General features: G+C 45.9%; 2 protein-coding genes across 3 annotated transcripts; both read right to left on the bottom strand.

Moving 5' to 3' along the window:
* Nucleotides 1–1,605: 1,605 nt before the first annotated feature.
* NAAA (N-acylethanolamine acid amidase) lies at nucleotides 1,606–9,652 on the bottom strand (the record flags this gene model as incomplete). The annotated part of the gene is made up of 10 exons (XM_080343317.1): nucleotides 1,606–1,681; nucleotides 2,551–2,579; nucleotides 3,108–3,174; nucleotides 3,705–3,767; nucleotides 4,397–4,569; nucleotides 5,851–5,927; nucleotides 6,487–6,577; nucleotides 7,283–7,409; nucleotides 8,861–9,025; nucleotides 9,420–9,652. The coding sequence occupies 10 exons, from the start codon at nucleotides 9,650–9,652 to the stop codon at nucleotides 1,606–1,608; spliced, it is 1,101 nt and encodes a 366-aa protein (XP_080199443.1).
* Nucleotides 9,653–10,384: 732 nt separating this feature from the next.
* SDAD1 (SDA1 domain containing 1) lies at nucleotides 10,385–26,656 on the bottom strand. Of its 2 annotated transcripts, XM_080344511.1 has the most exons (22): nucleotides 26,521–26,656; nucleotides 26,307–26,411; nucleotides 26,101–26,199; nucleotides 25,849–25,959; nucleotides 24,937–25,008; nucleotides 24,747–24,847; nucleotides 23,161–23,218; nucleotides 22,497–22,571; nucleotides 21,635–21,736; nucleotides 21,134–21,203; nucleotides 20,325–20,428; nucleotides 19,116–19,173; nucleotides 18,476–18,534; nucleotides 18,068–18,144; nucleotides 16,911–17,008; nucleotides 16,423–16,499; nucleotides 15,873–16,005; nucleotides 14,776–14,870; nucleotides 14,110–14,303; nucleotides 13,773–13,857; nucleotides 13,221–13,382; nucleotides 10,385–10,649 (listed from the first exon to the last, which is right to left on the bottom strand). In XM_080344511.1, exons 1-22 carry the CDS (start codon nucleotides 26,608–26,610, stop codon nucleotides 10,599–10,601), a joined length of 2,076 nt encoding a protein of 691 aa, XP_080200637.1. In that variant the 5' UTR covers nucleotides 26,611–26,656; the 3' UTR covers nucleotides 10,385–10,598. The 2 variants fall into 2 exon arrangements, with proteins under 2 accessions (XP_080200637.1, XP_080200638.1); XM_080344512.1 differs by lacking the exon at nucleotides 26,307–26,411.
* Nucleotides 26,657–27,040: the final 384 nt, after the last annotated feature.

Below are 27,040 nucleotides of genomic sequence, written 5' to 3'. Positions count from 1 at the left end.
CCCTGGGCTGCACGGCCCCTGACTCAGAGGATATCAAGCGTGGGAACAGCACCTTTCCACGTGTGGACACCAGCATTGTGGGGGAGCAGCGGCAGCAGCTGGATCTTCACAAGCCCATGGGGCAGGTTGTCCGGCTGTGAGATGGGCAGGTACACAGTGCAGTGGGTGACGGGTGGAGTTCCGAGGGTTATAAGGAATGGGACCGTACCGAGGCGCAATCCTAGGGCCATTTCTGTTCAGTGTTTCTATCAGTGACCCAGATGCAGCAGTCAAACACACCATTACCACGTTTGTTGATAATACCAAACTGCAAGGTGCTATTGAGGGACAAGAGGCTTTGCAGAGGGATCTGGATACATTGGAGCACTGAGCAATCATCAATTGCATGAAATGGAACAAGAACAGAAGCCAGACTGTGCACTTGGGCTGGAGGAACGGCTGACAGGACACATGGGAGCAGCTCAGAGCTGCACCAGGGGAGGTTCAGACTGGACATCAGGAGACAGACCCACAAGCCACACAAAATTTATGACATTTATTTCTTAGTCAGCACATAAGTACATTGAAGTTGCACAACTCTTCCCAAAGGCAGTAGAAGCCGTTTTTATCCATCAATGTCTGCTAGAACATCGAGGTAATTACAGTAAAATCAAGCAAGCTTCTCCTACAGTTCATTAACTGTATTATCTGCAACACTTCAAAAACTAACAAGTTGTTATTTCTCAAATGGTTCACATAATTAATAAGCCAAAAACACTGTACTGCTTCTTAGAGTGATTTTTTAAAGCGCTTAAAGGTCTTGGAAAGCAACAGCTTCTCACCCATCTTGTCTGTTGAAATAAACAGATAAGAGACCACAGGTTTATATGGAATTAATAATGAAACAAATGCTTTAGAATCTCTAAAAGGAATGACTCTTGCTAAAATAAAATGCTCAATATAATTGCTACAAACATTAGAGTTTAAACTATTCACACTGACATGCAGTTTCTTATGCTCCTGCTAAGGCCATGCAACCAGAGTTGCTGGGGCTAGAAATAACACCACTTAATATCTTCCGGTGAACATCAAGTTACTGCATGATGCACCTTGTGAGTTCAAGCACATTGACTTTTTCTGCAAGTTTACAGGACAAAGCCCTATAGCAAGTTCAGTCACCTGTCACAAGTGAAGCTGATCTTTCTCGGTGCCGAGAGCACCAACCCCTCCTGCGGGGATTCACTTCACTCCGGCGGCGCTTCCTGACACGGCCACCCAGAGACACGTGCAATGGCACTGAAATGGGACTGTACCAAAAAATAGCTAAAACTTTATACAGGGACCCTCTGCCTTCAGGTCATAAGAACACAGAGCCCTTCCACTCTCACCAAACACTTGTACTAAGATTATCTCCGAGGGTTTTGCAGAGGAAGTCAGTTATTAACTTGGTTTCTAAACCAAAGGAAGGTGTTTACCCAAGGTCTATAAGCTGACCAAGGCGGGGAATAAGGAATTCAGATGGGGTCAGCTGGTGCCACCGCAGGGTTTGTCCCTCAGGGACTCTCCAGCTGCAGCTTTTATTTGTGCACAAGCAGCTACAATTACCAGCATGCTACTTACACCTCTTCACGTCACCGTTCTGATCCACGTCTGGTACTTCTCTGGAGACGCAGCGCTCATGACCGTGGTATACACTGTGTTACTGGCAGGGAAACGAGAGTGAGTGACATTCCAAAGGTAGGAATACAACTTATACAACTAGCAAAGCAGCAGAACAGATTTCACCAGAAATAAACATTCTGCTGAGGTACAGAAGGATTAGAAAAAGCAGGAAAGACAACGATAAAATGAAGGCTGCTGGCAAAAATCTGTAGTATTTTTTCTACTTAATACATCAAACTGTATTTCTATACCCACTTTATCACTGTATTAAAAAATTAGTATTGGTAGTCATAGTTGTCACACAGATGTAATTTCCTTTCATAATTTCCTCACATGTATAGACAGAGGGGAATTCCTGGTACTAACTTCAAAGATGACAGTGCCAAGTTCTAATGTGAATGACTGATCCAGAGAATATATTGAGCTCCATATATAAGTGAAGAAAACAGGATAACCTGCAAGGATGCAGTCTGTGCAACAATGGTACACTGAAGTGAATCTCTTCTGAAAATCCAGGACATGGTCTCTAAAAGCTGTGTCCTTTTTACATACCAGGCTGAGCTACATCAGAAACTCCAGATAAAGCCATTTTCCAAGTTAACACAAATGCAGCAGTGAAAGGCATAAATGACTCAGTGGAAAGTGCTGCTGCTCCTCTCAGCAGCCGTTGGTTTCTCTGGTACAAAGGCATTTCACCGTGCCAGACCGAGCCTAACAAGGGGAGCTCCTCAGCCCGAGCGGCGGGCTGGAGAGGACAGGGTGCTGGTGCCAACGCTGCGCCGGGCGCGCAAGCAGGGACCAGCCTGGGCAACCACAGCGTGCTGGACAAGGGCACCCTGAGGGAGCCTGAGCGCCCCGCACACAGCCCGGCGGGCAGGAGCCGCCGGCCCTGCTCAGTCCAGCACCTACCTGTTGAGGACCGGCTTCACCGACAGCACCTGCGCAGAGAGCGTGAACAGTGTCATTGCAGGAAACCAGGACGGAATTAGAAGGCTACTTAGAAAAAGCAGTGGGATGACATTACAAGAAGGAATAATGCAAAGTCAAGTATCACTCCTGCTTTATTTTAAACAGTCATTTTACAAAAAGTATTTCTAAAAAGCCCACTGAAATCCACAACATTTAAGTTTTCAACACTACCCATGACACATCACTCACATATAACACTATCTGCCCCCTGTGCTATTTAGAGTTGTGTCTCAAAGAAGGGCTGCACAGGATGGTGAGGGGTTCACCTCTGGCATTTTCAGCTGGGATTGGCAGACTGTAACAAAGTGACAACGCAGGGGCTTCAGAAACATTTTAACCAGCTTACTCCTAAACTGCGGAGATGCTCATCCATACACCTTTTCACCATGCCTGCCTCGGGCCGCTTTCAAATCCCTGGGAAAACCCAACTGCACTTATGCTTCAAATAAACAAAACATGAAGTCAATGTGCCACAAAGCAGAATTTAAAAGAAATACCTTAAAGAGCGTGTCAAAATTGATGTTCTGCTGTCCAGTAGCATTGAGAGCTTTGATGGCTGGAGTTCTGCAGTAAGACACAGCATTATTGAACACACTTCACTGTTCCAGAGGCTACAAAGTAGCATTGTGTACAATTTCTCACTAAATGCCACCACATGAAAACACTTACTTCTGCCCAAAATAATCTTGAGTTGTGTGACAATCTAGTCTCGCATTGCTGAAATTCCTCTATTCCTGCACCACGAGTACAGAACAGCACAGAACCTGCCAACAGCTTTCTGGGCACTACACGGCCTCAAGAGTGCACCATGCCTGCAAGCGCCTTCCTCGGGCCACCCAGCACTTCCTCCCTGTCTATCCAGTCCTTTAACTTTTACTAGACTGTTATTTTAAATCATTCAGCGCCATACAGACTTTATTCTGGCAGATGTGAATATCACTCCTTACCTCATCTGTTCCTGTTTCAGTAGCATTACAGAACCAGAACCAGCTGCCTGCTCAAGGAGCCAACACCTCACAGAACACAACATCCACGAGTCTCAGCTTTTTCATATTAAAATGTTATCTCACCATGGAGCTCCAAACTAAATTTACCTTCGATCGTCAAAAGGAGGAGGGGTAGTCCAATGGTCATAGTTTGTCTCCACGCGAAACCATCTATAAAGCAAACAAAAGGCAAATCAGCAGGTAATTAATTAAGGTCAAGAATCAGTATGTCTGTACTGCTACAAGGAAAAACCTCCTCTAAAGCCTTTTTTGTGTCTCTTGCAATGCCAAGGGATTCTGTGTTGATACAACTTGTACCATTAACTACTGGACACAAATAGAAAAGGATCAACTTCTGAACTGCTGCTGCCAGTGACAAAACTCCAGACTACAGCAAAAGCAAGATCGGGCCTTTAAAGAAGTGATCAGAGCGAAGGCTGTGGGTCGTGGGTGTGCGTACAACACAGCCTGCGGTGCTGGGTTTGGAGTACTCGGAGCCAGCAGCCCAGCCAGCTGCTGCCAAACCATATTTACTGCCTGTAGTGAGTCCATACAGCTTTTCACTCCAGGGCAGTTATTTAGGATCTGCTTCATATGATGCCACAAAATTCACAGGAACAATTATTTCCAAGCCTTCAACCCTTTATCACATCAGGTCTAAACTCTTCGGAATTAGTGAATTGACTGGTGCAATATTTTGCAGATAGACAGGAAAAGCCCTTAAGTCTCATCGTCAACAACAACAAATCCACAACAAACGCCAGCTCCCACAACACAACTAAGCATTTTTTTGTACTTACGCTCCATTCAAAGGATCAAGAGGCCAGAGGTCTGCTGGCCCTCTTCTGTTCCTCGTTATAACCATGCCCTCCTTGGGCGACACGCCTCCCACGATATAGTAAACTTCAGCAATGATGGGAATGGCAGCGAGCCGGAGAACGGCCGCCTGGAAGTCCTCTGCTCTGCTCAGGGTCTGTGCAAACAGGAGACCGCGGTCACGCAGGGATCACGGAGCACAGCCCAGCACTAAACCAGGCACCGAGACACCTTAAAGAAGAAGAGGCTAAGCTTTTTTGTGTAAAGCACTACTTGAAAATATTTCCCTGAAAATAGCTTTCCAAACTGACTAGTATGCAAACATCACATGAACACAACTAGTAACTGAACTCATTAATCCCAGCTTTGCAAATATTCAAAGAAAACAGTGAAGATATAATACATACACACAGATGTACATATGTGGTGGTGAAAAAAAAATCTGCCATTCAAAAGACTGTGCAAATTTAATCCTCAAAGTCTTTCACGTATCCCACTGTTGCCGGTGAAAGCAGATGAAAGCAGAAGAACCAACTGCACATCTTGGTCTTGCCGGTGGTTTTAAGGAGATTTAGGTAAGTGTGAATGAAGCAGGGGCATTGCTTACAGCGCGCCTGGCTTTCCCTCCCGGAATCAGGGCACTCATCCAGCGTAAGCTGATAGTTCTGCTGCAGCCCATGAAGTGACTGTTCGGGCGCAAGGCCACAAACTACCCAAGTGCTTGGTTCCTGCACTGTGTTCAGTCAGTAAGAACGAATATGGAGAACAGACAAACCAAATTTTTCAGGAAGTTGGGGAAAGCCTTAGAGAACAATTGTTTCTGTCAGTAACACTGCAGGTAGTAGTCACATCTCAAACTCAAAATATCCAATGAAGTCTCCAGTAGACATTCCAGTTCTGCCTGGAGTTTTACCTACAAACCGCATCATTCACACTTACTAGAATTCAGGAGTCTAAGCAGCAGCAGACCTGGTTTATTTTAGCAGTAGCCTAACACAATATTCATAGAATGCCCTGCACAAAATACCAGTTTAACTCCTGCCACTCACCACTGAGCTCTGCAGTTTTAATATTGGTAACATTGAATAACATGTAAAATAACCACTGGGTTGACTATTAAGCATCCAAGAGTGCAGCTGCCTGCATTTGTTAAATTACTAATCAGAGCTGCCTTAAACAGGCCCTAGGAAGGAAGCCCTTGCACAGCTCCTCGGAGGCTTCTGGCCTGGATTACAGATGGTGCCCACGAAGGGCTGGAGCTGCCTCTCGTGCACAACGGACAGTCTGGGGACAGCACCCTCTGATGAAATGCATTCACCTAGCAATTCATTGAATTGCCTGTGAAACGCCAAGTCAGAACGTGGAATTTACCAGGAGTTTGTAAGTACAAATGACATCAGTGTGAAACGGGAGAAAATTATTAACTCTCTGCACTTACATCTCGGACAAGCCAGCTGACAGGGTAATTCCGATTGAGAAAAGCAGCTATTGCATTTTCCCACCATCTACCACCCTCTGGAGAGAAAAGAAAAGAAAAAGAAAGTACATGTTACATACGCTCTATGAAATCTATCCTCCTGCCTCCCTTTCTTCTCCATGGCACTAGCTCTGCAGCCTTTTGCTCTACTGCCTTACAAAAGAGCAGCGCAAAACTTCTTTAATCCTCTAACTGTACCACTATCTTAAAACCATCACATTTTGGCAGCTTAACCCAAATGGGCAAAGCACACACCACCTCAAAGTAATCAGAGCCTCTGTACCATCTTGAGCTGAACACTGCTTAGAACACCAAATGCTGACACTGCTCCTTTTCTACTTTGTTAGTTCACCGATATCTAATACATCAAAGATGCAAAATGGTGCTTCTCTTCGCCTTGTCTCTCGAGCTGCCCTGTGGGGACTGGCACGCGTGTTTTCAACCCGAGGCCAGAGAAAGCCATGCCATGTCACCTCCTGCCTGGCCACCGTCACCGTGCTGTTCCCCCTGGGAGGACGCGGGAGAAGGGCCAGAGCAGGCAGCCGCGAACCGCAGCGGGGTACAGGACGCCAAGGGGGGAAGACAGATCCATTTTACCTCGTTCGTCACCGGAGACTGTGAATTTGTGTGGACTTTGGCCAGTCCATAAGCCTACGTAACCAAGAAACGTGGTGCCTTGATACGCTATCTGAAACGGGAAATGTGCGGCAGCTCAGCATTCTGAACAGAACACTTCTTCAAACGCAGGCAATGTTTTGACTCTACATCCTGTACTGCTTCTCTTATGTAAGTTGCTATAAACCACTTTGCCTTACAGTAAAATTTGCAAAACAAAGCATAAAAAGGACTCCAAGGACTAAAATTCACTGCATTTAATTTGTTAATGATCACCAACCGCTACAGAAGTTTTGCTCAAATTAGTGAGTAGTCAAGCAAGAAACAAACAGCAAATTCTCTGTTTGCAAAATGGACTAATGAATATTCAGAAAAGTCACACTAACAAGGCCTGCACTAGCAACGAGTTCATCTTTGGAGATTTCATCTAAAACACACAAAGGGGTTGCAAAAATTAACATGGCATTAGATTCAGTCCCTCCAAAAGCTGATCTCTTTTCTATATTCTCTAGTATTTCTTTTAAAATATCATGACATATTGTCCTTTAAACAATTCCTTCCAAACAATGATCTTGGGATTCTCGATCATGCTGTTCTGTCTATTCCAGTTTATCACCACAAACTGTATGCCCAGAAAGCCCAGAGCACCAGCGTTCATCCCGCATTCCTTGGTGCTCCAATAGCCAGTGACCGTGGGGTGCGAACAACATTCCTCCCCCGACTCCCGCTGCCCGCGCAGCCAGAGCTCCTCCCGGAGCCGCCTCCGCCGCCATCACACCTGCCCGCCTCTGACGAACTGCACGTCAACCGTGACCTTCCGCAGTATATCCACAAAATCGTAGTCCAGGTTCCGCCCGTGGTAAATGTTTCCTTTGTCATCCTGTGCCACAATGCTAGTACAGAACCTTCAAAACCAAAAAGGACAAAGAACGAGTTAAGGAACAGCTGTGACAAGACTTGCAATATTGAAGTCTCGCTGAACTAGCTCAACAATTCAGAAGGACTAACTGAGTTTACCTTCTGCAAATTGTTTTACTAACACAAGCATACAAATAAAGATGTTGAATTGTATCATTAACACTTCAGAACTTGAGATAGTCTCATCCTATACTATTTGATAAAATTTAATTTCAGATTGGAAAAAAAAGGGCCAGAACGCTTTGACTGAAGCTCTGTGTAACTACACAACATTATCACATACTATACGACTCCATAAGGATAAATAGTTTAAACCAAATCCTTTCCAACTGAAAACATCAGTTGTTCAAGTGTCAGCCATTCCAATAATAGCCACCTCTTATCTAGAGCAGGAGGTGTGGAATTTACTTCTTTTATAACACTTTTGGTTTTGTTTAAACAGGCTTAGTAAGTACATTGAATTCACTTTCTCCGCAGTTATGAGTGTGTCATTCCAGCGATAAATCACATTGTCTTTCAAAACTGTAGAGGTAAAAAATTTTCAGACAAGTAGTTTTTTCCTGGTTGGTGCTTTTGTGCCAGTTTTGTTACAGCTGAGAAATTCAAAATGTCACAGGCGCTACCAGGGCTCAGAGCAGTAAGTGCCCTCTGTGCAATAGGAGAGCTCGCACTTAAATGACTGTCTCATCGGGAAATAATCCTTATTTCAAAAATAACTGAATATCACAGATTGAGAAAAGTGATAATCAAAATGAGTGCAAGTGGCTGCATGCACCTTTTTATTAAAACCTATATGGGAAAATATTCTCAGCATGCTTACAGGCATCACCAAGTGGTTATTAGGCTCCTGCACACGCTTCTAGGGCAAAAGACCGTGCAACTGAGCTTTGTTTGTTTTGTTTGCTGTTGTCCATTTTCTGTTGTCTAAATCAAAAAGTTACATTATATAGGCACTACAAAATTAATCCAGAGAATGGTTTGGAAGCAACTTTGTCTTAAATGAACAGTTCGATAAGTTACATTACAACTAATTCTTATTTCCTTTTTGATGAAATATGACCATTTAAACTACAAAGTCCTTTATAATTACCTTAGAACATTAGTGAACTAAACTGTTCTGAACAGATAGCCCTTCCATATTAGCAAAAGCTATTGCCATGCTTTTGTACCTTTATATAAATGTACGTACACAAGTATTTCAGGTACGTGTTACCTTTATTAACAAACAAAAACCCCGCCCTACATTTCTCTTTCAGTTCAGGATACCGACAGGCTAACGAGAATAAACCCCCTCGCTGAGCAGATGAACTGGTATCAGAACCAACAGTGCGAATCACGTGCCACGTGTCTGCTTCTGCTTTTTTGTGCACTCTCCGCGCTGACCCAACACACATCTCTAGCCCTGTCTGTGCGCATTCGGTGAGTACCCGACACTCACGCAGTGGACTCGTAGGCAAAGTTGAGCAGGACCCCATCTCCAAGGCTGATTCCCAGTTCTTTGCACATTCCCAGAATCTCTCCCGCAAAGGGCTGCGGCATAAACAACTCCAGTTCTGCTGCTATGGGCCGAATAACTTCGTGGACCCATTTTGGTACTCTTTCACTGCAAAACACTCGGGGTTAGCTGAGAACGAGACAAAGCTGTTTGCAACACACACTTGGTCACCAGACATTGATGCAATCTGCCACTTGGCTGCCCAGCCTGTCCCAGATGACCGTGATCACGGATTTGCAGCTTCTCTGCTATAAGACATCCCTGCATCTTACCCCTCACCCCACCGCACCGCCTTCTGCACACCCCCAGCCTCACATTTAGCACAGGCTTCGTGCTTAACGGTTGTTAGCGGTACCGCGGTCAGCCCGGACCATCCTCTGACACGTTCCTAAGCGTGCACAAAACGCAGCAGCAGCGAGTTCGCACTCGTGCAAGCCCGTGGGAGTTGCCGAGCTCCAAAGGGCTCTGCAGTCCCGCTGTCCCCCCGCCCGTCCGCACTCACTCGATGACCCGCGCGACGGCGGCGCGCAGGAACGCGGGGTCGAAGCGGCGCAGCACCGGCAGCCAGCGCTGCTCCGCGGGGCTGTCCAGGCTCACGTTGCACAGCGGCGGCGCCGCGGGGGCAGCGGGAGCAGGAGCGGGACCCGCAGCCGCCAGCGCCCCGCACAGCGGCAGCAGCAGCGCCAGCGGCACCCGCAGCCCGCAGCGGGGCCCCCGCGGCCCTGCCCGCCCCATGGCGCCGAACGCGGCCGCCCCAGGGCAGCCCGCAGCCGGGCCCGCCCCGCGGCGGGTGGGGAAAGGGGCCGCGCCACGGCCGGCACCGCCCTCCGGGGAGGGGGGGGGCCTGTCACCGCACAACAGTGGCCCGGCCGGCACCGCAAACACAGTATATCGTTTAAAACAAAGGTACAAGCTATATATGGTTTCCTGTGTGCTTCTGTTCGTCAAAGAGCAAAGGCAAACAGGGACCTGCCCCTTTCTCCATCAGGGGTCATTAGTTCCTGCACACCTAGGGATACTGTGCTCAGCTGTTCAGGGTAAATAAGGCAGAAGAACATCCACTTCACTACTGTACTTCCCCTCTACTCCCCTTGGTGTGGTCCCTCCAGCCTTTTTCTATTTAATGTCAACATGACATTTATCTCCCCTATACTGGTTTTGTTTTCCTCAAACCATAACTTCTTCCTCCCATTACTGCTCAATTGAACTCGTATTACAAGACTTTGGTTTCCTTTCTGTTTAAACAGGTAAAAACCAGCTGCTTAGGAAATGGCTTAGTGTGTAAAATAAAAAACCCATGCAAACACAGGTACAGACATATATACACATTATAGAATGAGTCAAAATATTCTTTTTCCTTCCACTTACTTATTTAATTGTTCCAAGTAAAATTTTTTCACAAGTTTGTGTATCTTCATACTCACACATAGAAAACTATCTGTAATTTATAGTCAATATAAGATAATTGCCTTGTTCCCTAGAACACACAAGAACATGCAAATCCTGCAAGGATTAAGGTCTCTTCAGTCTGTCCTACAGAAGCCATATCCAACAGCTTCTAAGTGTTCAATTTTAATTCTGAAGAGAGATATATCCAATAATGCATTTCAGTCCTCATGGTGGTAGATAAGCATTTCCAGGGCTACTTCTTCAGGGTGATTAAATAATCCATTCCTGTTTTCTATTTCAGCAGCCGTTTCCTCTTCTTCAGAAGTGCATCTCGCAGAGCCAGCTGAATATGAAATGAGTGGAACATTCAGGTAAGAATAACATTGAGACAACACCACTATCACATCAATAACCCTTTTCAATAACCCACCACACACGTATCCCTCTGCTGCTTCACCAAACCAGATACATTTGTAGACAAGATCTCTGCACCAAAAAACTACTACTCATTCAGAAAGAATTTTTTGGTAAACAGACCAGATTTTGTAAGAGAAATCTCCATCTAGCTGCTCACACCATTGGTACTGAAGCTTTTGTATACTGCGGGTAAGGTGGGACTGCGAGATGGAAACTGAGCCTCAACTCGCTTTAAACTGGGGAACAGCAAAACCATAGCAGCAGAGAGTAGACAGCAGATAATGAACGTGAACAGAAGCCCTGGCCATGCTCATGTCCTTCCTACCGCTGCTCCACAACTATTTGTACTTCAGTTTAAAAGCCACTCAAACATGTCCACGAATGTAGACAGACCAAATCTGATCCAAGAAACCAGAAAGTAATAAAATATCAGGATGCAACTGCAACAATGGCTATAAATTTCTACAGAAAACAAGAGCAGGGCAGCATTTTCAGCTCCATGAGTAAGAAGTTTGGGTAGAATTTATTCAGAAACATCTACTTAAGTCCCATGAACCTATTTTTAATGATTAAGGACATTGCTAAGGAAAATTCCTGAAGCTATTTATTTAACCTCTGAGACGAACACTACCAGCTTATCAGCTAAAACTGGGAGCAGTAATTGGCAAACACAGACAGCTACAGTGGCAGAAATACTGCGGTTACTTAACTCTTAGCTAAACATAATAGTACGATTAAGCTAAGAGTTGGGCTTCAAATACAGTGTTTCAGTACATCATTAACGGAACATATATAAAGAACAAGATAAGGGTAATGTAAACTGTTGCTCTACTTACTCGCTCAATTAGAAGAGATCAAGAAAAAACATCAGTCCAGCTCAGAGGTAAGCAGGATTAACTGGCATTTTTTAAAACAGTATTGCAAAGCTGCTTTCCAAGGGAGGGAAAGAGGGATGCTAGAGGTTTTACAAGTGCCATATCACTTCTAAGGAACTTTGTTGCGTATTTCAGACCTGGTTTAGTTGGTCGGGGGTTTAGCTCTGGAATACAGACAGTCTGTTTTACTCCACCACCAAAGAGGGCAGCAGAACACAGTGTCCTACAACAATGCACTCCAACTCACTTTTAACAAGTATTGCCAAGTTATGGTCAACACAGCCACTGAAGCTGTGGCCTAATTTAAGTGAAAGAAGTATGAAAGAGTATTCTTTCCTTGTTTAGCTGTTACACTTAAACTTGAAGCATTCATCAGGAATAAGGACTGAAACCACTCAAGTTGGTTTTTTTGTGAGCCAAGCAGAAGAATTATTTTAAGCAGCCATTTCCTATAAATGCCTAGATTGTCCATTCGCTACAGTTTTGTGTGTTTTGAGAGCTGGGTCAATGTGGACAGGCTCATTTGGGGTGAGGCAGAATGAGGGCAAATAAAAAGACTACAGAGTATATTAGTCCAAGTATTCCTGTTTCAAATAGAGACTTAAGATACATTCTTTCTATTGAGTCTACGAACACTTCCAGTCTTGCTGCTCTTAGGCAACATACTGCAGACAAATATACATTCTCCTTATACTGATCCTGGAAACAAATAATGAAGGAGGATTTATAAAAGCAGCATCTGAACATGCTCTAGCACAATGCAGAATCCAGCAATAAAACAAAACCCCTGCATGATTAGCTTCTTCTCCAAGTTCCTCCTGGAAGATGTTCAAAGGAGTTCCATTTTATAACACCTGTAACAGCCCGGACGGGCCATGCACCAGGTTGGCTAGAAGGATTTAGGGCAGACGGGAGGTGCAAGCGCAGCCTTTCCGCGCACAGGGGAGACGGCGGGGCACGGCAACGCGCCCGCACCAGCGCTCGGCACACGGCTGCCAAGCGCCGGCTGAGGGAGGGGCCCAGAGCCATCACACCGAGGCAGCACATTGTGCAACCACTGCGGCGGGATAATCCAAAGTGCTTGGTTTTTCCTCAGGAGTTTCCAAAAAGTATTTACATCTATGCTTTAAGTACATTTGTGACAAGCTACTCGATAAACAAGGCCAGGACAGCCAAGTCCACAATGTGACAGTAACAGGAGAAAGGTCAACGAAGGAATATGGAGAGAGAAGCAACACACTAAAAAAGCTTGTCCTGAAATACAACTCCACATCAGGGAAATATTTCTTATGTCACGGGATTTTAGTCAGGGTTCTAATATGATCTGCTTGAGGTTATATAAAGGAAAACAAACCACATCCTCATTGTCTTCCTAACCTACATGTGACTTTGCAACAGGGCTTGGTCTGCAATGCATATTGAAGAGACGGACAAAAGCAAATTCACTACCACTATCTCTGACATGCCTCCTCCGGTATGATTCAAGGGAAGCCACACAGCCCACCATGCTTTCCAGCAGTTAAACCATCCAATTAAACAAAGCCTTCAGGCACAGGATAGACAGCACTCCACTGTAAGTTTACTGCTCAGACTGCCGCAGCTATTCTCAATGTCACATTTACCTGTTTTTCCCTGAAAGAACGCTTATTTTTTGTCCGGACGCTATGGCTGTATCTCATCATCATGAAGTTCTTGTTCTTTTGCTTTTCTTTGTTGGACGAACTGGCAAATGGGTTAATTCTTGTTTTCTTTTTCACAAATTCTTTCCTGTCTGTTTTTCCAGCCTAGAATAGACAGCGTCATATAACAGGAGGTCATTTTACTTTCCCTACAGTTAACATCAGCTGCAAAGGTTCCATGGCAGTAACAAGAAATCCAGGATCATTATGACTTTCGGTGTATGTCACATGCATTTTACATTACTGGCTGTATTAATTATGTTCCAGTGAAAACTGAGTGTGTCTGTCATGGTATTTTCATCACCCCCTGTGACAGCACAAGGTTGTTCATCTGTCACAGCCCAGAGGGAACAGCACAAAACCATCCAAAGCATTTCTCAACACACAAATGGCACCCATCTTACAGATACAAGCCCATCACCTCCCTCCATCTGCAGAAGACAAGCACACCCCCAATCTGCAAAGACAGAGTAGGAAATTAGCCAAATTCCTCACCATTGCAGTTGCCAATCTGGTCTCCTTGTCAGACTTAGGCTTCTTATGAAGATGTTCAATATCTCTGAGCGAAAGCAACTCTCCCCTATGCAGGAAAAAACAACAAAAAGCCATGACACACACAACTTAATCTGGTAAGGAAACCAAAGTACCCTCCTGCCCTGCCCTGCCTCTCCCAGCTCACACCCTCTTCCTTGGAACCTGCAGGGACGTCCTGGGCCACCTGCCACTGCGGAAAGGACTGATCGAGAGCAAAGCTGGGTGCCCTGCTGCAGTTGGAAGGTCTATGACCAGGTGACAAGCAAGAGAAAGCATACATCAACATTCAATATCCTACCTGCCCTCCTCCTCTTCATCATCTATTTCAATATTTTTCCTCTTTGCACCTTTGCCGGGTGCAGAATTAAGTTCTTTGGAGAGCTGGGCAAGGCGTATTTTGTGGAAGTCCTCTTGAGTCAGCAGCCTGCTCGTACTGACTGCTGCAGCTTTGGCTTTCCGCTCCTCTATGGGCATGCTTTTTATCTTCTCTGTCTTTGGAGAAAAGCACAAACGAGTAATCATCCAGAGCTTTGCAAACCACTTCTGTCCATAATCCATGAGCCTTGCCTCCCAAATACCCACATAGGGGCAAATACTACTGCAAAGGGCTACAACCAGCTGCTAAGATTCTTCAGTCTTATATTCAACATGTAGTTTCAGAAGAAAGAAGTATGTCAAGTCCTTCATATTTCAGAATCAATAAAAGCACTTGTGTACATGTGAGCTCTGAAGGAATTCAGCACTGGAACAGAATCCCGCCCCCATCTCTCCTCCCCTCAGCCTGACTGCACATGTGTACTTCAGCGCAGGTATTACATCACATTTAAACCTCTCTGATTCTGGTCAAGTAACTCCACGAGCCTGTAAATTAGTTATGAGCAGCCACTTGAAGGTAAGAAGCAAGATAATCTGGTGCAATATCAACATTCACTTGTATGTGGGGTAGAAGACACATGGAACTTACTACTTGTTGCTGCTCCTCATCTGAGGAGTGATGCACATCAATCCATTCTCCATCTTCATTATCTTCCTCACTCAGACTAGCGCTTTCCCATCCATCTGCTCAGGGAAGAAGTGCACAGAGCTCTTCATACGGTTTTATCTTGGCTGCGTGTGTTCCAAATAATTTCAGATTGCTTCCCAAGCTCTCGCTGCCTCTCACCCCCCATCTGCTAACGGCATTGATGCCCAGGGCTGCGCTAACCAAAACCAAACGAGCTGCAGGCCTCAGCATCCCAGCCTTACAACTACACTCACATTACTAACACAAAAAGTACTTCACACATCTGATTGATAAATCACTCACAATTAGCCAGGGCATCCATAGCTGAACAGCCCAGCAGCTCCCATGCTTTTACCCACCAGCAAGCTCAGCTACCAGGTTGCAGCTGGCACGTGACTGACTTAATGCTGTGCAAATATCTCAGCTTGTGTTTCGCAGTGCACCCACCTCACAAACACATGCAGCTGTGGACACTAACTTCTGTAGTGAAATTGCCTATCATACAGCAGTGTGAAACCTTTTTAAACACACACCCCCACAGAACAGACTGCTTGAAACACCCGGTGTATTTTGTCATTCCCATGAGCTGCATTTTCTTAATACATCTCTTAATTATGCATTTATAACCAATGTAGAACAGTAGACAGAGCCTTGGCAGGAAATGCATTTATGTACATCTCACACACTCAAAACCCGGCCACAGAAAATACCCAAAGCAGGGGGCAACAAGTGAGAGCTACAGCACCGTGCACCTTATCGCTGTGCATTGCAAAGCTTAACTCTCCTCTGATGTTCAAGATGCTCCAAACAAAGTGCATTTGGGACAGGCTCTGAAGAACCAGTTTTCAGACCCTCCTTATAACACTGCTTAGCAAAGGCATACCCCATCTCTGCCCCCCGTCATCTAAACAAGGCGGGAAACAAATACAGACATTTGCAAGCCACACAGCGTACTACAGCAAGAAATTAAATGCAGAAACGCCAGGGTTTATGTCCAAATAAAAACTTAGTAACAATGACACAAAATAGAAGTAATAGAGCCAAAAAAAAAAGCCAACCTTCCTCTTGATCTCCTCCCTTCTCCTTTTGACTCTCAACATCCAGCACTTCTGCTCCTGGAATATAATCCTTGGCATCCAGCTCCCCATACTCATGAATCCTGGCTTCCACCGAGGCCTCGGTAGGCTTACCCTGGAGCAAAGCAAGTACATGTGCAGCAGGCTGCTATTTTAATGCCCACAAAACCATCAAAAACACAAGCCGCAGGAGAGGAGGATGCAGGTAGAAAAGATACAGTTCCACCTGATGGTAAAAGATCTTGAATGACTGAGAAGTTCAATTAACTCTAGGAAGTTAGTTGTTGTGTGGATTAATTCAGGGCTCGGGGGATCGAGTGCACCCACCACAACAGTCAATCTTCTCAAGCATGGTGTGCCAAGGAGTTTGATAAATCTGAACTAAGTACCACATCAGAATGCAGCAAGGGAACGGGCAGAGGGAGGAAACACACCACCCCGCCTCACTCTCAAGAGGCTAGGAGACTCCTTCTCATTATTTTCCGTGCACAAGCCTATGTTCACAGTGAATGCAATGCACAGGAACACTTACCCTGAATTTCTTCTGCAGCATCTCTGGGTTCAGTGAACGGAAAAGGTGTATCAGAGTTCTTGCAGACATCATCACATCTACCCAGAAAACAACAGAAAGAATCAGGAATAAGTACAGAACAGCAGAACCTTGAACAAACGGAAAGGTCACTCCGACAGTCAGTACCAACAGCCCCCTCACACATTTTCTGAAGTTACAGCTCCCGCTGATTTCTCCAACGCAGGACCCAGCTCTTACCTGGGGCCAAATCTTTATCAGCAACCAGTTTCCCTTCTTGAGTTCTCAGTTCCCCCACCGTAACTACCCTCAACTGCTTAGTCTCTTAGGTATATGCACTCCAAATACAGAGAAATTCAGACATACTGAAAATTATACCTCTCAGTTCATATAAAAATAAAGCATTATTATTATAAAGGCTACAACAATGGAGAACCAGATGACAGAGGAGAAAAAGTGATCCAGAAGCCATATCCATGTAATAGACTTACTTTTGTTTTTGTGAGTCTTGTACTGCACAAGGTCTTGGAGCAGATCTTCAGTCATGGCTAATGGACACCTTGCAGTGATTTCTTTTATTGCATTGATTCTGAAAAACAGAAAGTGGAACATGTTCTGAACACTGTGGTTGGGAAAGGCTCCTACTGGCCCACTAAGAGGCTGAATTATCTGGAACTTGAAGAGCTTTATACAGCATTTACACAACTTTTAGTTTACTAGAGAAGAACATCACAAGGTACTTTCCATGCTGTAATTCTTCAAACCCTTATACCTTTTGCCCTTGCTCTGTACTTTCCAGCCATTACTTTATCTAATCTCAGGCCTCAGGGTTCCGCAGCTGCAGTCTGGGTCCAGGCACAGCAGCAAAAGCACTCAATCACCAAGCCAAGAACAATTATCACAGCTCGAGTCAACCGCAAGCAGGCAAAGGACAGTATAACAAGTCCATGTGCTCATACAAATTCTTTTTAAGCCATCTTCATGCACACTCTTACTAAATCCATACCTGGATTAAAACCACATCAGGAAGTAAAGAAATAGCTCACAAAACACTCCAAGTGCAGCAGTGCACAGTGGTCCTCCCCATCAACTGCTCCATCTGCTGGAGGGACAGCTCAGCTCTCCAGAACTGCTGCTCGTTCTCTACTCCACCTCTAGCAGAGCCTCCACAAATACCTCTCTTGACTACTCAAAGCACATGACAGCTTCACTAACAGCAGCAGTTCAGCTTGGCAGCAGTGACATTTCATCTACCACACAGGACAATTTGCAGTCCTGCATTAGGATGCTATCTGCTCACTGAATATATACAAAGGGTATTTATTTCACAGGCAAGATGTCTGCCCTCAAAATAGGAACAATGTCTGGGAGGGAAAAATACAAGACCAAAGGAGAAAGCAAAAAAATGCACATCATGAAATCCCAAAGAGCTGAAGCCTTAACTCTAAGTACCAAACCCATCATTCAGGGCATTTAGGGGACTGCCAGCTAAAAAAAGTTCACATAGAAATCATGTCCTAGGTTGTTTTTTCTCAGGTGGGTTCTTCAAAGCACAGTATGGATGGCAGAACTATCTCAAGTGGTTTAAAAACAAAACCTTTTTCTACATGGAGTGAGTTTCACAGTTCTTGTGAGATTCTGTACCCACCCTACGGTCATCACCTCCCCAGAGTTCTTGTCGGTGACAAAGTTGTTGGCAATCGTCATTAGCACTGACTGAATAATCTGAAATAAGAAAAAAGGAGAAAAGCTTACTGCATATTTAATAAAATTCTGAACATTATTAATTACTCAGAGCCCTTTTCACAGAAAGATACAACTCATATTTGCCTGTAAACATTTTCTAGACAACTTGTCATGCAGAAATTAAGTCACTGGACATGGGGGTTGGTTCCCTTTCCAAAAACAACCCCTTGGAACTTTCAGAAGTAGCCAAAAAGTAGCCAAGAAGCAGCTGACCAGATTCCCTTCCACCCCCTCCCCACCAATGCTCTTGTTATGTCTCTATGCTGGCCCACTGTCCATTTTCAACACCACCCAATCTAGGAGTACTGACCTCAGGTGGTACCAGCTGATGTGAAGCTTGTGCAGCAAACAGAAGAATCTTTGTCACTTCTGGAAGGGGAAAAAAAGGTGGTAAGAAGTCAAAGTCCACTGCTGCAGCTTGGCCTGGCTGATAGCCGCATCCACAACAGCTCAACAAGCCGCTCTGAGTCTCAAAGCCATGTTAGTCTGAAGCTCCTTGGGACAACTATTTCTCTTTTGCCACCAAGCATCAGGAACTCACCTCGCCTCCACCCCAGCAGCAGCACAGGCCCTTCATAGCCAGCTAAAACCAAAGGAATGCTCTACAACTAGAGTGAAACGTGACTAGAAGAAAAGAGTAGAGGACAGTGCTGCTTTGCTCAACTAGTCAGGACTTGCTCTGGAACCAGGGACTGGGTAGGTGAATTGTGTTCCATTGCTGGCACTCCTCAAGTGCTCAAGTAAGCAGCACTGAGTGCACACAGCTTCCATTCGAGCACTAAGTGCTCTGTGCTTGTGGCAGTCAGGGCTTCTCACTTCATCCACAGCCTCTGGGCTACTCTTGATTCCTCCTAAGCTACTGCTGTCTGTTCACTTACAGCACCACTTTAGGAACTGACCGTCCATGTGGCATGAAGGACCAGCAGCATTACCTACTCGTAGCTACTTACCTCTCTGATGGGGCTGGAGGAACCTCTGAACGAAGGGGTAGAAGTTAAAAAGAAAGAGCTGCAGGAAAGAAATAAATTGTAATAGATTAGCTTGTCTTTTAACTTGATATCACCTTCATAGGCTGATATGCTGTAAAACAACTGATGATTCTACACAGCTTGCTCTCCAAATGCCTTCAACTTTATTACATGATGCAGTCTTGTCTTGAGCTTTAAATATGTGAAGAAAAGGAACTGACTTGTCCAAAGGAAATACAAAGCTCAGTCCTAAACTCTGTGAAACCCAGAGAACAGTCTTGTGAGACTGCACAGCATTCAAACCAGGGCAGTCTGCTGCATGATCCTACAGTACGTCACGTCCCTCAGCCAGAGGAACACAACCTGCTCTCCCAAAACACACAGACTGTTGCTAAGTGCACTTGCATTTAGCATCAGAGTCCATTCAGTAATTTCTCCAGCAAGACCTGAAAAAGGATTTATTGCTCAAGCAGCCTCAGACGTGGAAACACACCTCCCACACAACTTGACAAAATCTATCTACAGAACACACACTTCAGGTTCAGTTCTGCCTAAGCCTCACACCACGGGGAAGTAGCACAGACTCAGGCCAGACACCACAGCAACACTCAGGTCTGTGCAGCGGGACACCACGTGTCAGATGTCCTGGCCATTAGAGGACAGCTTCGTGGGGAACACAGAGCACAAACACCAAGCTGTCATCCCAATATGGGGGCAGAACGCAGCTGGCCTGCTTTCTCATGCTCCTTATGTTCAGTGTTGTTCATCCATACAGCCACACTGAGTAATTCCAGCTTCTTGGCAACCTTTGGGATACTCACAAGGACTGTCTCTCCCCTGCCCTGCAGAGCCCAGATTACAAGCAGGGCTTTGGCTATATCCCACAGCATGCTGTACGTAAGCAACTGCTGGACTCCTCTGCAAAGCCTTTCTCCTTGGAAGAGCCTCCCAGAAGCACAGAGGTCTGTTTGTTCGAGACAGCTCAACTATCACAGACCAACAAGCTTCTCGAGCAGAGCTCACTCAGTGCCACACACGTACAGCACTGTGCCATTCCACAGGCCCACTGGCCAACACCTCAGCATACATCATTTTTCAACATACAGCAAAACCACAGCTCATTTTCCAGAGGCACAGTGCCAGAGCACACACTGGCTGCCATCAGACCATTCAAACACTAACAGTGCATACCTCATGTATTCCGACTAGCCTAGATATAAGGTCCATGAGCATCATCTTCACTTCAAATCGTTCCTTACAGTTCTCCAGCTGCTTCAGCAGTTTCTCTGCAAAGTCTAGAACAAGCAATAACAGGTTTGTGGTAGACTCAAAGAGCACAGTGCAAAACTCAACTAGGATGCTGTTAGAAATGGCAGTCGGTTCGGTTCGTTTTTTAAGCCCCAGTGTCTCTGCACAGAGAAATTCAAGGTGGCCAGAGAACTGCTCCTCATTGCTTGTTTTTCATCTCATGGAAGGTCTAAAGCTGTGCACAGGTTCACCAGGAAACCAGAACAAGTTCCACACCATCACAGACACTAGGTCAATATTTAAAGGGTTTTAGACACATTTTGGGTCCATCTGAAAAACGAGGTCCCCAGAGGTTCAACTAGATCACACGGAGGACAAGACAAGCAATATTCAACTTGTAATAGCAAGACTTTTTTTAACAAGGGCAAGCCAAAGAAGCCATAGTAGGTAACCTGCTCCCTATTCATGTACATTATGGCCCTCACACACGTAAGAAAGAGGTAGACAGCCACATTCTGATCTGTAGCAACCTGAAGCAGATGATACAATATCACTCCTTGTCTATCTACAAGTGTTCCACTACAATCACAACAGGACTGATCTCACTTCAGTAAATGCTCTGACACTCTAGGATAAAGCACGCTACAAGCATCTACTCGTCACTTGAATTCTCCTCAAAAGTTGTGTCTAAAATTCAGTGTCTAGGATTGACATGTAACTTGAAATTAAGACAAAACACAATGCAAACTTACCTTGGGGATCATGAATCAAGTGAATAGCAGAAAAGTTGAACACCTCTGGCTTGCTCTTCTTCTTCTGTTTCTGCATGGCAAAAAGAGAGTTTTCTTCTCTCCCTGAAAAAGCTGCACCAGCTTCAGGTAAAAGCTGCTCTGTACCATTCTTCTCTTCTAAAAGAGGTACCTGGATTCTAGCAAGGAATCTGTCATCCTTTTCAACTGCATAGGGCTTTCAGCCACCTGACTTAATAGGCAACAGGAGCTGCATTATAGTCACTCGTCAAGCAGCTACATTCTCTAATTAGGGGACCACAGAAAGGGTACCTAGAGCAGAACTAATCCACAGCTTAGACTAAGTCCATTTCCAAGTATCTCCCAGGCAAACATCTTATGCCTGGCCAACAGATGCTGAAGACTTTTAGGTAGAAGAGCTGCCAACAGCTAGCTGGCAGGGGACACACGAGTCCTGCACTCGGTGCTGTTTCACCTTAAGCCCTCAAGTCAGACACCACTCACCTTGAGAACCTTCATTGCTTTCTCCAGTTTCTTCTTGCGCTTGGTGGTTTTCTTGTTGGTTGCATAGCGCACCATGAGATCTCTGGCTGTGGGAACATCATCCTTCGGAAAGAACATCAGTAAAACAACACTCAAAGTCAGGCTTCAAACAGGAATCAGAAATAAAAACTAACAGTATTTTACAGGATCATGTACTGTACTGGAAAACTCTCCTTCATAAACATCATACAGAAATACAGGCATCTAAAATCCCAGTTCCATAAAACTAGCCACATACCTATATGCAAGAGAAATCAACAATATTTAGCAGCACATTATCACAGTCGTATTTACAGCTGGATAATTACCCAGTTTTGTTCAGTCAGATAAACCATTCTATTCTGTATTAGGAGGTTGTAGACTGAAATGCTGTTCAGTTATCAGCCTTCAGGGTAACTGAATTATGTTCATTGGTACATAAAAGGGAAATAAAGCGCAAGAGAGAGAACTGAAGACAGACAGCTAAAAAACTAAACCACCTTCCAACACAGCAGTCAAAGCCTCCTCCCACAATTCCACATGACACATCCAGCAACTCATTAGCTTAATGAACTACACTGACTAGCCCCTGCTTGGGTCTTCCAAATGAATCCCTTCCTTCCCAAGGACAAGAGGGAAGCGAAGGAACTCAGCACCGGTCCGTACAGCCAGCCAAGACATTCTGCTGTCAGCTGGCACCAGCTCCCAGAACCAATAAGCTCTCGTGAAGCATGCAAACGTCTGGAGCACACAGGATGGAAACGAGTAACAACCACACCGGTGGAGCCAGGGTCACTGGTGAGGAGCATCAAGAACGGAGAGGAGGTTTAATCGCAACACTCACCTCAGACTCTGAGTCACTGTCCTGTTTCTCATCTTCGTCTTTCCCAAGAAAGAACTTCAAACTGGCAACTAACACCTGAAAAGGAAATTAAGTTCATATAGCACAGGACAAACCAACAGGAGTATTTACAGCAGTCATACATCCACATCTTATGTTACACAAAGACTCCTCCATTTTTTTTACAGGCACGAATATGAACAGAAAGCAAACCAAAGCACAGACTGAAAGCCATAAATATTTTGCACATACAGTCAACTTTAGCTGCCCATCCTCAACAACCAGAGGCACATGAAGATTCAAAAAGCTGCTGAGCTCCCACAATGCCTGGGGCAAGTTTAAAGACCCAAATTCTCTTGCTACCATTCTGCAAAGCCATTTCCATCTAATTGCTCCATGCCAGCTTAATGAGGAACTCCTGCACAGCTGATGTGGACATCTGCCTGCCCCACACCTGCTGTAAGACAAGGGCTCAGCTCTGTTGCTCTGCACTTAGGAACCAAATCCCACCTCCTGCAACACCACAGGTGGCATTTTAAAAATAAAGCCAGTAGAACTAAAAAGATGACTGAAGCCTGTTAGGAACTGCAGTAACACACCAACAAGTCACCCCCAGGAAGAAGGTAACTTGGGTAACATCCAGCTTCATGAAGCAATTCTTCCTCACCTTTGTCACTTTGGAAAAGCAGGCAGTCGTGATGACATTTACTGTTTTGGCATCATTCCTGGAAAACAAACCACACCTTTAAAGTTTGGCAATTTTAATTTGTTCTCAGAAAAATAAATCTCATGAAATAACTCTCCCAAAAAGCAGGAAGCTCCAGTCCCCCAGTGCTCCAAGTAGACAGGCTAAGAGCTTATGCTTCCATCAGTTCCTTTAACTCTTAACACTTAGCTTCACCTAAACAGACAGACATTTACATTGCATCTAGTTCATGCTGTGGCTGAAGAAACACAATCTCCTGGATGAAAACTAAACAGATTCCCACTTTTTCCACTGGTAAAAATAAAATCCCTGACTGATTAAAAAAATCAGCGTCCAATTCTAACTAATGCTAGAAAAGCAGCTGCATAGTTTTGAGATAAAGCATGCTCTAAAAATAAGGGTTCAGAAGTAAAATCTGCAGAAATAAATCGGATTTTATACTACATCTCACATACATACAAACCTACTTTTAAGAACTGCCAAAGTGCTTTCCTCTCAGCAACGCTTATTGTCAGAAGTCCCTGTTCTTTAGAGAAAACAGTTCTCAGCCCACTACTACACCACACAAATCTTAGAGCTGTTGTGACCTTTTTCATTTATGGCACAGAACAGAGACTTCCTTGAGTGCTACACATCAAAACCCTTGGGCCCGGTTACCCCGGCACCATGTCCCAGCTGCAGTTCTCTGCAATGCCTGGAAAGAGACCGACTCACAGCCCAGCTTAACTCACACAGAAACAGCTGGAACTCTGCTCAGGTACAGAATTGCAGACCTGCCACTGCTCTGCTGTGGGGACACTGGCAGCAGCCACACTGACTGCACTGCCCCCTGCTGCACTTGGATCTCTGTGCAGTTCACTGCTGTGCAAGAACCAAGAGCAGAGGAGTTACTACTGAACAGCTTCAGCGTGCTGACAGCCAAGAGCGAAGCAGGAGGAACAGACTGCCGCCTTCTTGTGCAATTCACCACCGGATAACATCTGCTCTGGCATTTTAAAAAACATTAGGTACCAAACAGCAACTGGCAGTCATCAATGTGCTTTTATTCCCTTCAATACTTATCTAGGTAGGAATTTTCAAGCTGGTATCTGCTAAAAAAAGCAGCTATCTTACTGCTTCACAAAAAAATCCAGACCTGAAAGCACCCATCAGATCAGTCAACTCAAATCAGCTTGGAAACGTAAGAGAACAAGAAAAAAGGCAAAACTCCTCTCCCCCCTGCACACCACAAGCTGTATGCTAATACTCACAGTTTTAACGAGCTAAAGCTCAAAAATGCAAGCTGCACATTGCTTTGGTTTCAAGTGCAATTTACACACCATTTTCAATGCAAACATTAAATACTCAACAACTAAGACTTCCCAGCTTACAGTATTTCTTGTCAGCTAAAACACATTCCACAAAATCCAGCCCCACTGGAATAGAAAGAAAAGAAAACCATGTATGTCACCGCCCCCCACGTGACATTTTGCACTATGTGCCACAAGCGATGTCAGCATGGCCACCCCAAAATACCCAGGGAATCAATACGAGCCTGCCAGACCTACCAAATATTCCTTCTGTAAAGCTCGATCATCACATCCAGAGAGATCTTGGCAGCAGTGGGATTGCTGTCTCTCAGCATTGTGTACATGAAGTTCTGCAGCGTCTAAGAAAAACATTAGCAAGCACTTGTTTTAAGTCTTGTACCATATAGAGAGATTTAATTCAAGGATCTCTGAAACCTGAAATACTTACTGTGTTGACTTTATTGTTTTTGTGTTTAGCATTGACATTCTTGATGTCTGTCACGATGTGAGTGTACAGAGTCTGAAAACAGAGAGATGACAGGGAGTAACTACACGAGGCGCAGGGAGCAATGCAGGTGCACTGTGACCTCTCCTGAGTCTTGATGTACTAAAGTGAGAGACCAAGGTGATCACCACTAACATTAGCTTCCCTTTTAAGCTACAACTAGAAAAAAACTAAGTTAGACTGTAAATCCACACTTATGATTAGTTTTCATGTATTGGATAAGCGTACTTAATTTACAACACAAGCTGCACTGAAGGTGGGACAATGAACAGGATGAAGCGTGGCTTAAAGAGCCCCCACTGTTCCTGCGCTCAGGCACCTTCTGATGTCTGCTTTAGTGATTCTGGTCACAAAGCAACTCCTGCCATCCCCACAGTAGCAAACCTGAAACAGCTCTAGCAGCTGCCTTGGCTTGGGCTGCTGCACTCCCTTTTCAGACAGAATTCACTAGGCGTGCTCCAAGAGCATCGTGTCTGTGGGTTCCACTGCAGACTCACCCAAGCTGCTCCCTGCAAATGCAGGACAGAGCTCCAGCCTGCAGGAGCACAGACCCACGTGCACAGCAGCATTCTCCACTGCTAATTAGACACAGATCAAGCCACACAAACGAGGTTCTTAGGGACACAGTTTAATGACAGTGTCAGGCTAGCTGTTGGACTTGATCCTAAGGGTCTTACCAACCCAAATGATTGTATGATTCTATGGCTCTGGTGCTGTCAGTTGCTGAAAGAGCAGGACTACTGTGAACTTAAGTTTGGTCCTAGGAGAAGAGCTGCCTGCCAGCACTGCACCGCTTCTGGCAAGTTGGGCAGAACCTACTGGAAATCAAGACCAGCTTTTGTAGGCATGGCTTACTTTTCGCAGAAGTTTATCGTGACACCGCAGCAGCTGAAAGAAGAGTTCCAGCAAACTCGTTGGATTTATGAGATTCTTGTTTCTTAACAAGATCAAAGCCTTACAGAAAGTCTGTAAGAGAAAGTAGGGAATCAGAACTTCATAATAACCCACAGTGCCCATCTTTATTTAAAATAAAAAAGCGCACTATTACTCGAATCTCAAGAGCACAGGGCATATATTAAGGACAGGGCTGCGTGGCACAGGTCTCACCATGCGCAGGTCAGCGTCCAGCACCGTGTGGTGGTAGGAGAGCAGGTCCTTGAGCTGCTGCGGGAAGTTCAGCATGTGCTCCGGGTAGCAGTGGGCGACCTGCGGGCAGGCAGAGGTGACAAACCCCGCCAAGCGCTCCAGAGAACGACCCGCGTTCTGGGCACGGACAGCACCGCTGCCGAGCGCGGCCCAGCGCCGGGGCTCACCTGCGCCAGGAACATCACCAGCTCCGCCAGCTCCCTGCTGGGCTTGTCCGGCTGGAACGTGAAGATCTCCAGGTGGGACTGGTAGTGGTGGTACTGCTGGAGGAACTGCGGGCACACGGGAGGCGGCTGGAGGGCGGCCCCGCCGGCCCGCGCTGCCCCGCCGCGCCCCCCGGCCCCCGGCCCCCGCCGCCCCCCCGGCCGCCCCGCTCCCTACCTCCTCGGTGTAGGAGGCAGGGTCCCGCTTGACGAGGTTCTGCAGCTGCGGCAGGTTGCTGGGCAGCTTGTTCCCCTGCCGGCCCGCCATGCTGCCGCGACCGGCCCGGCGCCTCCGCACACGTGACTACCCCCTGCGCGCCGCCATCTTGGACCGCCCCCGACCGGCGCCGCCGAGGGACACACTTCCGCGAGGGGCACCGTGTGACTGCCGGCACGCGGGGAACGGAGCCGGGAACGCGGCCTCCGGCTGCTCCTCCCTCTTACCGACCGCGGCTTCCGAAAACCCTGCCAGAGCTTGAGACAGCGGGAGTTCAGCTGCGTGAGCAAAGCTCCGTCCTCTCCAGCTTTCCAGACCGTTCCGTCTCTGACTTGCCCCGTGTCCCGCCCGGTGCCAGGCACGCCGGGCTCGGCGCATCGGCGCTGGTTCCCAGCGCAGCGGCTCGGACCCACGCCGCGCTCCGCCTCGCAGCCTCCAGCAGCGGGCACAGGGCCAGCAAGGGCAGCCTGGAGCAACGGAG

This window comes from Nesoenas mayeri (assembly GCF_963082525.1).
Source record: "Nesoenas mayeri genome assembly, chromosome: 4".
NCBI classification, from domain to species: Eukaryota; Metazoa; Chordata; class Aves; order Columbiformes; family Columbidae; genus Nesoenas; species Nesoenas mayeri.
Note: the sequence above shows the minus strand (reverse complement) of the source record. Positions and strands in the feature narration are given on the sequence as shown.